The sequence below is a fragment of the Myripristis murdjan genome, chromosome 9, assembly GCF_902150065.1.
Source record: "Myripristis murdjan chromosome 9, fMyrMur1.1, whole genome shotgun sequence".
NCBI classification, from domain to species: Eukaryota; Metazoa; Chordata; class Actinopteri; order Holocentriformes; family Holocentridae; genus Myripristis; species Myripristis murdjan.
Window position 1 is genome coordinate 32,386,983 of NC_043988.1, and position 11,395 is coordinate 32,398,377.

General features: G+C 40.9%; 1 protein-coding gene across 2 annotated transcripts in view; it reads left to right on the top strand.

The window, feature by feature from the left end:
* wdfy3 (WD repeat and FYVE domain containing 3) overlaps window positions 1-7,734 on the top strand; it is a 150,144-nt gene extending 142,410 nt beyond the window's left edge. For both annotated transcript variants that reach the window (XM_030059309.1, XM_030059311.1), the window contains 2 exons: window positions 389-586; window positions 3,577-7,734. In XM_030059309.1, the coding sequence (XP_029915169.1) occupies window positions 389-586; window positions 3,577-3,697 (319 nt within the window). In that variant the 3' untranslated portion in view covers window positions 3,698-7,734. The remainder of the gene's footprint in view (window positions 1-388; window positions 587-3,576) is intronic.
* Window positions 7,735-11,395: the final 3,661 nt, after the last annotated feature.

Below are 11,395 nucleotides of genomic sequence, written 5' to 3' on the forward strand. Positions count from 1 at the left end.
AAAACTCAATAAGTGAACATCAGAGACAAATTAAGAGCAGACTTGACAAAAAAAAAAAAAAACCTCCCGCTGAACTAAAAGCGAAAGAATGAAAGCAGGATTTGATCTGGGCTGGGTGTATTAACATGAAGCTGGTTTCATATTAATACTCTGTGTTGTGAACGCTCACTCTGTTATTGCCCTCCTGTCTTCACCTCTGCCCTCCTATCATTCCATCCATGTTCCTTTTCTCTTTCTCTTCCCTCGTCTCTCCCTCCATGTTTCCCTCGTCTGTCGATGTGGCCTCCTCTCTCCTCACCGATTCTTCTTTTCCCGACTTTCCTTCACCCTCTGCTCCTCCTCCTCCTCCTCCTCCTCCTCCTCCTCCTCCTCCTCCTCCTCTCTGCAGGGATCACAGTAAGATCCTGGTGGGCGACGGGCGCGGCCGGGTCTTCAGCTGGTCGGTCAGCGACCAGCCGGGTCGCTCGGCAGCCGACCACTGGGTGAAGGACGAGGTGGTGGACAGCTGCTCCGGCTGCACCGTGCGCTTCTCCCTCACCGAGCGACGCCACCACTGCAGGAACTGCGGGCAGCTCTTCTGCCAGAAGTAAGACCTCCAGCCCGCATCCCAGCTGCCGTGCTCCCTTTCAGCCGCCCGCGCCCTTTTTTTTTTTTTCTTTTTCTTTTTCTTGTCACATGCAGCTGGAAAGGACGCGCTGCCTCGTGTTCCTGGCGTTGCTTTCAGAGCTCAGCGTGCCGGGAGCGAGAGGTTAAAAGTATTTCAGCTGTGACTCAGTCTGTGTGTAGTAGCTGTGTAGCAGCAACCGAAGCCAAGATCACAACGCAGAATCAAGGAGTTTAGTCTCTTATTCAGTCCAAGAGTCTCGTGCTGAAAACCGTCTCATTCCAAAAACAGCAGATGTCCATTTTCCTGAATTGTTTCACTGGAAATTTCACGTCTTTCCTTTGGTGCCAGCAGTTTCTGTATGTTGTGTTTCAGATTTTTTGCTATATTATCAGGTCGATTTTCATTTTGCACACCGCCCACATTCAGCCTTTTTGTTTCTCAGTGTCAATAAGTGATTGTCTTCACCCTGATAATCCATATTTTTCCCCGTACCTTCCACTTACATGTTCTAATGAACGTGTTTCATCAAATCAGTGATGCACCTGTATATGTAATAACTATTTGCACAGCAATAACAGGCAATACTGATATCAGTCCAGTGTTTTGTTTATTGCTAAAACTTGGCTGATTGTAGAATTGTTACATAAAAAAACATTTAGGGCTCTAGTTTCCCGGCGCAGCGCAGGGTGGCGCAGTGAGGCGCACCCCGCGCAGAGCTAGTTTCGACAGGCGCAACGCGCGAGGCGAACGGTTTCCAAGTTTCGCAGACGGATCTGCGCCGAGATGGGAGTGGCGGCGCAGCAGGGGGAGGTGTCGACAGATTCAGCTTGGCGCAGTGACAGTTTCGTGCCAAAAGGCTTCGCCGAGGTGCGCCAAAAGCTCGCCTCCTGAAACCACGTCTACTTTCGGCGCAAGGCGCAGCGTGGCCGGCGCAGTGGAAGTTTGGCTGACAGGCGGGCAGTGCGCACACGTCACCACAACCTCACAGGCAGGTTTCCAGAATGTCAGGCACAGTAACAATGCAATAAATATCCACAGAAACCACTATTCATTGCTACTATCTCAGTCAGCACATAAACGTACCTCCATATCGACTGTCCCGTCACATCTGATGTCAGATCAAAGGAGATTGGCACCGTTTGGCAGCGTAATGGAAACCCAACCTGATCACCTGTCAGTCAAACAATGTAGCCTATCCAGTACGTGATGTCTTTTTTCCAGTCATGGTGTCTGGCGCTGCTCCTGTTAACTACACAGTTTTTCTTCCATATATATTTAAATATTCCACTCTGGGTTTTTGTTATCCGGTAATCACCGGACTATGACTGGTAAAATCTGCCAAAGTCAGATTAGAAGTAATTTTTAAATGTCCGGTGAAAATATTCACAATTTGAATTTTATTAAAACAGTCAATTTCCACGTAATTTTATTTATAATTAAAAAAAAAAAAAAAAAAAAGACTGCGTGATCCCTGTCTCCGGTGTACCAGAGGGAGAGAGAGGGTTTTTTTCTGCAGAACCGGATCAAAACAGCACAGCGAAGTCGCTGAGAACAAGGTCACAAGACTGATGCGCATTGCAAGTTGCGGAGAGACACTTGAGACTTTTGATTTTAATTCAGCTGATGAATTAAGTTTTTATTGCATCTATTTGATTTCAAGTTGGCAGCACGCCGCGTTATTAAAATGATATGAGCCATTTTTTTTGTTTGCAAATTGTAGTTGCAATTGTATGCAACGTTCATGTTAAAAGAGCACAGGCTTGTGCAATATTTATTTATTTATTTTAGACGTTACGCATGTGAGTCAATTGACGGCACTAATTTTATTTGATGCAGCCTGCTTTTCAATAAAAAGATTACGCTATAAATTGACATGCCTTGATATCATTCTTATATAGCCTGCATATAATTTTAAGCTCAGTAAATTCAGATAATATTTGACCGGAATTTCAAACATTTGTCCGGTAAATTGAAAACCTGCCGGTCACGTTGTCCTGTGCCAATTTTTTCTAACGGAAACCCTGATTCCACACATATCGAAAATGTAAAATGCATCGGTTCCTTGCCAGACACTGGGCGTTTAGAACAGCAAATGTAAAAGCTTTCATGAACCGGATTTTGTTTTAATCTCTAGTGTGTTGTTGCATCAGTAAGTGATGGAGTCGAAAGTTGCAAAACAAACATGTAGGCTGTTTATATGAATATGGAGAGGATTATCCTTTGAGGTAAAAACATTCATTAAAAATGGGGGCTTCACAGTAAAATTTATATTTGCTCGTAAAAATCAATAACTTTAACAGACGGTGACAGAGCTGGAAAAAAAGAGATGCGAGGCAGGCAGGTAATGGAAAGACAGGGGACTCAGGAAGACACATTTAAGGATAGATGCATGGATGGATGGGTGGACAGATGGATGGCAGGTAGCTCCAGCAACATTGCAGCATCCAAGATTGGCCTCACTGAGTGTGTGATGCGGCTGCTCTCTTCGTCCATGTCAAATGTGTAGACTACCACTACGCCTTCGCGCAGCGCATTTTAAAGGCGAGGACAGGGGCTCATTTGATTGGTTTAAAGTGAATCGGCTGTGTCAAACCCACACCACGCCTTCTCTCCTCCCTTGCGCCGGTAGGAGGAACGGCGCAGTAGATGCGCCAAGGCGCACGGCGTGCCAAACTTGCAAAATCCACTTGGCCACACCCAGTTGGCGCAGCACAGCTGCGCTGCGCCCGCGCCTCGCCAGGTCTGCGAAACTAGAGCCCTTAATCTTAAGACAGGCCTCTGAGAAGCTGAGCTATAAAATATGAGTTATAAAATATGCTGTCAAAAAGCCATTTTTTGCATCGATTTTGAAACATAAATTCGAATTAATCAATTTATGGCCCAGCCCTAATTTGTGTTGTATTATAACTGAGCCTGCTTTGTTTTTCTTGTCTCTGTAAAAGGGCTGACGTTGCCTCCATCTGTTTCAGGTGCAGTCGCTTCCAGTCGGAGATCAAAAGGCTGAAGATCTCATCGCCCGTGCGAGTTTGTCAGAACTGTTACTACAACCTGCAGCACGAGCGAAGCGCCGAGGACGGCTGCAGAAACTGAGCTGCCCCGCCCTCCTCCCTCCAAGAAAAAAACAAAAAAAAAAACACCTCCTGATCACTCCGCCTCGAGGAGCTGCATCCTCAAAGCCCCAGATGTCCCTCACCTCTCCTCTGAAAAAGCCCCGTTCTCCTTTTCCCCCCTCTCACGTCCGCCCCGTAACCTCACGCACCGTAACACACTGACACAGACTGTAACAGGAGGGAACGCCGGCCGCCCCGCCCCGCCCCGCCCCGACGGGACCTCAGTGGAGGAGGCAGGCGGAGCGAAGACACCAGGAACACAAGACGGAGAGGGACGTTGAAAAAAACAAAAAAAAACAAAACACAAACGCTCCATCGCCGCTTCAACAGGCTGCACTCTGAACTCGGTCGACGCGGCACGCTCCAGTCAATCACCCGCCGTTTTCACATCCAGACGGAGAGAGAGAGAGAGAGAGGGGAAAAAAAAAAAAAAAAAAACGCCTCTTTGACAGCGAGAGACCCTAACAAACTTGTTGATATTGTACATACTGACCATGGCCTTTTTAACTAGAGGAGGAACAAACGCAGAGGAAAAAAAAAAAAAAGGTTAATGAGGAGAAAAAAAAAAGACGCCTGTAACATAGCGTTGTGACTAACCACTCCTGGCTTTAAAAAACAACAAAAAAAAAACAACAAAAACGATTGTGTGTAGTCCACGTCACTAGTCCCAGAGAGTCCCCAGGAGTAATATGGGGGGTGGGGAGGGGAGGGGGGGGGGGGGTGTATGAATGTCAGTAATAAATGTCAGTAGGTTGACTTTACTAGTGGGTCTAGTTATGCAAAAGAAATATTTTCTTTATCATTTTTTTTTCATTTTTGTTCATAAATATGTGATTTATTTTGTGTGTGTCGCCCACCATCGCCAACAAGGAGAGACTGAATATCAGATTTTTTTTTTTTTTTTTTTTTTGCCAAATTGCTTTGATATATCATGTACCTAATATGTAAGATGCTGTTGAATTTTTTTTATTTTATTTTTTTTTTTTTTGTAATATTTTAACAACCACCAAGTCTGTCCTCAATATGAATTGCAACTATAGAGATTTTTTTTTTTTTTTTTTTGCTGCTGCTGCTGCTGCTTTATAAAGACTGGACACTTTTTTTTTTCATACCATATCACTTCACTTCCTTTATTGAGAGCTGTGAGATTTTCCAGAGGGAGCAGCTTCTGTTTCTATTTTTTTTTTTCTAATGTCCAGAGGGAAAACATCATGGGTTCATCATCTGTGAAATATACTAGTTATAAAAAAAAAGAAAAAAAAAAAAAACACAGAGGACAGAGCTGCACATGTCCTTCTCCGCCGTGTCCCTTCCTGTAGCCTTACTCGGTTTCCGCACAGGGACGGCCGGCTCTTTGAATGCACACAAAACAAGGGACTCCTCTCTGTGTCGCGCCGTTTGTCTCTCCGGTTCATTTCCATGTGAAAGCGGCGCTTGCTGACCTTTTTCTCCAAAACCCTGTGGCATTATTACCGAGAAATCAGCAAGCATCGCCACCGCAGAAACACACTTCACCCTCAGCAGGAAAGGAACTTTTAGCGCCAGCAGCCAAGCACCTTTTTTTTTTTTAAAAAAAATGAATTTATTTTCTGCACGGCGAGGAGCAAAGCGCTCGTCCACACCCTGTAGGAGGCGTGTCGTTATGAATCGTGCAGCTCTGATGGCCGCCACGCAGAGAAGAACACAGACTGAAGATTGTAACGTGAAGTCCAGATGATGATTTCAGATTTCACTGGTGATTTTTGGGTGCCGTTTAGCCGAGGAGCCCAGCAGCGGCCGCAACACAAACAAATATAAATATATTTTCAAGCCGCAGCTTAGTGCACCAAGGGACCCAGAATGTGACTTTGGTTGGATTTATCTGAGTGCACATCGTACATATCATCAGCTTGTTTGGGCAAATTCATACTCTAATCCAAGAGGATCAGCAGGGCCTCGACAAGTTGGCATAACTTATCTCTTATTAGCAGTAAGAATTTGAACGGGTTGCACTGTTTGAACTCCAGTCTCCACCATTTACAGATAGTGCAGTTACAGTTAACAAATGCTTCTAGTGACGAGCACACATAAGGATATCGTTAACATTTGCAAAAACATTTTAAACAGTCGATTCACGTTTCATTTTTGCAGCTCAAACCAAAAACGTTGTTCTGCAGAAATTGTTAATTGTGAAATTGTGAAGGACATCGAAGTTAAATTAAATGTGTTTAAAGGAATTCTCCCACGTAATACTCAGACAAGACGTCAAATGCCATTTTCCATGGGTAGCATTTTGTGTTAGCTTAGCACAAAGACTTGAAGTCTATAGGAGTCATTAGCCTAGCTCCACCAGAGTGAATACATAAACCTTCCAGCAGCTCTGAATCTGACTTATTTACACAGTGGATCATGTGGATTTGAAAAACAAGTCTTGGAATGTTTTTTTTTTTTTTTTTTTTTTTAAGTGAGAGTTGTTTTCGTAGAAGTTCAATGTGGTTGAACTTTCACCGCTGAACTCGTTTATCCACCCGTCTGAAGATTAAGGAAGATCCGGCGCAGATTCTCCTAAAACAAGTTCCACTTTGTTTCTTCCAAGATGTGTATTTAAACTCCACATGACGCGCTGTGTAAATAAGACCGCTTCAAACCTGCTGTAAGATTTATTATTCCACTTTGACAGAGCCAGGCTAACGACTCCCATAGACTTCAAGTCTTTGTGCTAAGCTAACTCAAAATGCGGAGAAAATGGCGCCGAACATCTTGTCTCAGTCTGAGGAAGTCGATGAAAGAATATTTTGCCCAAAATATTTTATGCAGTAATGTGTTAGAAAGCATTTAACAGTTAACAGACATTCATAAACGACTAATTACCTGATTCCGTTAATGTGTTTAGTTTAATTAGCCGGATGTTTTGTTGACTGAAGGTGTTTTTAATTGGACGAGGCTTTTTGAGTCCGAGTTAGTAATGCGACTTTTTTACGTTCATATTTCATGACCACAAAAAGCTTTTCCACCGCTGCTGGGCTCCTCGCTCGTTTTCGTTAAGTTACTGTACAACGTCCGGGGTTTTTCGTCGTTAAGATGCCCCCCCCCACCCCCACCCCCTCGCCCCCCACCCCGTGTACGTTGTGTCTGTGGTGCCGTGGGCAACGATGCGTTCAAGTGCTGCTCTCTTGACTGGAAAGATCTTCTGTTTTTCTTTCTTTCTGTCATTGCCGCTCGTCTCCATGGAGTCTCGACCGTGTAAAGAAAACACTTGTGAGAGAAACTGTTACACACACACACTGCAGCAGGTTAATATTCACCGTCTGAAACACACACACACACACACACACACGTACACACATACACCGCTGCCCCTCTGCCATTATAATATGCACTCTTGTTGTCGTCGTTCTTATATCATTCTACATTTATGTACTGTAATCTAACGTGCAATCATGCCATCTAGCTGAGAAGGCCGAGCCGGGCTTCATATCAATCAGAGTTCCTTTGCACCTTCACGTGTATAAAAAAAAAAAAAAGAAAGGAAAAAAAAAACATCGAGAGGAATCACAAGTTTTTATTGAATGCAAATATTTCATGTCGGGCGCCGTCATTTTAACAGAAAAGGTGCATTTCACAGCAGAAAAAAAAAATGAACTGTACAAAGTATTTATGCAATTATAACTGGTTTTAGATTTTTTTAATGATTATTGCAATTTCAGCAAGTTTTGTTACTTGTTGCATGTCTATTAACACAGCTGACTTTCTGTGTCAGTGCATTGTACATGTTTTCTCGGCATTATATTATCTTTTTTTGTTTTTGGTTCATTTTATTCTTTGTTTTTGTTGTTGTTGTTTTTTTTTCTCGAGGCATTGTCTTATGAGTTGTTTGGAACCCCGAGCGGCAGGTTTGTGTACAGTGCTGGAGATTGTGTCCCAACTCTGGGTGTACTTTTGTACTCTTTATGGAAAAATTAAGGACTGATGAGCGATAAAAAAAGAGAAAAAAAAAAAAGAGAAAATCCTGGATTATTTTGGTGGTCTTGTATTAGACTGCATTACTACAGTATCTGGTGTGCAATCTGTGATAGCTGAATGTTCCTTGTATATTTGTGTTCAGTACATCCAACAAGAAGAAAAAAACAGTAGAGTAACCCCCCTTACAGAGACAAAATGTTACAATAATGCAATAGATCTGGTACTTATTCTTTTTAATTTAATTTCAATAAATAATTGCTGTTTACCACCAAAAGCAGATTCACCAGTGGTTTTATTTTGAAATGCGGGGCATGTGTGACAGCTTCGAGTCGATCCTCAGGTGCAGACTTGTTTGCTCATGATGATTCTTGGTTTTATTAACGACACAAAATGTGTTTCAATATAGGGCAGGAATCATTTTCAGGTTGTTTTTTTTTTTTTCCCCTGCTGGGTCTCTTATTTTGAAGTGAAACCCGTCAGCTGAGGTTAATATCACTCTGCTGCTTCATGGGATTTCTCTAAAAAAAACAAAAACACAAATCATGAGATGTTTTTGATGACATGAAATACTTAAAGTTTTAGCTTATTCAACTATGAAAGCAGAATTAAAGAGTTAAACGGTCACTGACGCAGACTGGGAACTTTAATTTGACACATCATGTCCTTCAGAAACCTCATACCTCCGCTCCTGTTGTCAGTGTAAAGAGTTTAAACATCCTGCTCTGCCAACCTTGGGTTTACAAACTGAAAATTTCACGATTATCGATTGAACAAGTGGCTGTTTTTCTTTGCTCCATGGACAAAAAGGCAAAACAGTGAAAGGATGAGCCCTTGAATTCAGAGACAGTGACAAGAAGTTTTTTTTAAAAGATTAAAGTTTTAATTTGCTCAATTTACTCAGCTGTCAGGGCAGAATTTGAAACCCAACAGTCCCTCAGACGGACCAGCTCAGGTTATTTTGACGCCACAGAAACACAGACATGGGAAAACAGTCCGAGGCTGCAGAGGCGAATCTGATCCTCGGATGCAGAGCGGAGTCTCAGGAGGTTTTCATCCTCAGTGGAGCTCAGAGATGCCTGGGCTGGGACGTGCACATGTACAGTTTGACGTGCAGCCCTGAATGCATCACACACTGCAGCAGCGTGTGTGTGTGTGTGTGTGGTGGGGGTGTTTGAGTAGACTAATGATGAAGGATGAAGTGTAACAGCTGGGGGGCCGAGCTGTGCAGGGGTCCACTCACACATGACAAACAAGACAGCTGAAGGCAATTACATGTAATTTTAACAACTTTCTGTAGAGTCATGTAATTAAAACACACACACACACACAACTGCAAAATCATCACTGATGAGGATGAATTTTATTTTATTGCACAGGACAAACAATGTCTGGCTTCGTCACAGGGAGAAGTGGCAGGAAAACTTACAGTCAACTCATACAGTTAATAAATAAACACCATTAAATTAAAATTAGAATCCAGTTGAACTGCCAAGCAACTGCAAAATGTAAAGAGTTATATTTCTTTTCAGAGAAACTCAACGCTGGAGGTCAAATTACATAAAGTGAAACTGGCAACACTTACTTATTTATACTGTGTGTGTGTGTGTGTGTGTGTGTGTGTGTGTGTGTGTGTGTGTGTGTGTGTGTGTGTGTGTGTGTTGGGACGCCGGTCATTACCGCCGGCCACCGCAGAGAGAGAGAGAGAGAGAGAGAGAGAGGGAGAGAGAGACACCGCCGCAGCAGCAGACCTGTGTCAATCACCAGAAAAAACGCAGACTAACACCGGAAGCTGGGTGATTTGACCTTAGAAATAAAAGTTGGACTGTTTTTGGAAAAAGGCGTGAACAGAGCAAGATAAATCTGCATCCAAATCCTCAGTGGAGTCAGTACATTCAATATGTAACTGTAAACAGATGATCAAAAAACTATATTTTGTATGCTGCATAGTAAAAAAAAAAGCAAATGCACACAAATTAATGGCTTACAATAATTCAAAATGACAAATGGAGGGATCACTTTTCACCACTTTTTTGTGCAGAACACATTTGTCTATGACACATTGGCCTACTGTGCCTTTTTTTTTTTTAATTAAAAAATCTCAAGAGGCCTCAGTGCAACCCATAGATTGTATAAAATTAAAATTAAAAGTTAGAATAAAAAACAAAAAATTAAATTAAAATTAAATATTAAAATATATCACTGACTCATTATTATTATTATTATTATTATTATTATCATCATCATCATTTTTAAAAGGCCTCAGTGCAACCCATAGACTGTATAAACTGAAATAAATAAATAACATTTAAAAAATCCCCAAATTTAAATTTAAAATTAAAATACATTATTGTCATTATTAGATTCAGATTCAGATTCACTTTATTGCATCTTCATCATATTACATATAAGAAAGAGCAAAAATCTTAGGTCTTGCCTCCCATCGACACCAGCAGCAATAGTAAACAACAATAAAAAATAAAAAATAAAAACAATAAACATAATAAAAACAAATTATAACACTACCAATAAATATATTATGTAAAGAGCAGGAGTGACAGTGTGTTAGCAGTGTTCAAGAGGCATTCAACAGGCATTCAACAGACTGTATAAAATTAAAATTAATCATTAAAATTAAAATTTAAAATAATTAAAATAAAAATACATTGTCATTATAATTTTTAAGACGCCTCAGTGCAACCCGTAGACTGTATAAAATTAAAATGTAAAAAATAAAATTTAAATTAAAAAAAAAATAACATAAATATAAACTATTATTAATTGTAATGGCAATTTGTCCTTTTCCTTCAAACATTTTCACTCTTGCCATTACATACACAGGAGGAGCATTAGTGATCTTTACGCAGATCCAGTCAATCCTCGTATCTTTTACTTGTTTTATTGTAGAGACAAAATTATGACATACCAGCTCTTGTCCATCCTCCCTGCCTCAGGTCTGGTGAAAACTTGTGTGCCCTCCACCTTCCTGTGCCAACCCCTTCCTGTTACCTATGCCCAACATATATCCTGTCTCTAATCACTGCCACCATGTGTTAGAAATAATAGTGAGCGCTAAGTCTAAAGATAAAAAATAATAAAAAAAACAATAATATTTATCATGCTATTTGCTATTTATCATGTGTATACTGTATATTTCTTCTAAATTTGCACATTGACCTACCTCTATGCACATTTTATACACCCATGCACACGGTTTTTTCTGTTTTTTTTTTTTTTTGTTGTTGCACATTGCTTTTTGCACACTGGGTTGTACTTAGGTTATTCTGTTGTACTCAGATCTTATTCTGTTGTACTCAGATCTTATTCTGTTATACTTAGATCTTATTCTTTATTTCTATTTTTTTATTTACTTAATTTGTAATCTGTGGATACTGCTGAAGAAAATGTGAATTTCCTGCGGGATGAATAAAGTATCTACCTACCTACCTACCTACCTACCTAATATGCCAACACTAAATTAAACTGCTCCTACATTAATATTATTATTAGTAGTAGTAGTAGTAGTAGTAGTAGTAGTAGTAGTAGTAGTAATAGTGGTATTGTTGTTATTATTTTAAGAGGCCTCAGTGAAAATTAATATTAAAGTTAATAAATCAAATAAATAATAATAAATACAAATACATTATTGTATTATTATTTTTCCAGCCCACGGTACAACTTGTATTTTGAAAGTCCCAACCGGAAGCAGAGCCTCCTCACTCCGGCCGCTTGACAGCGC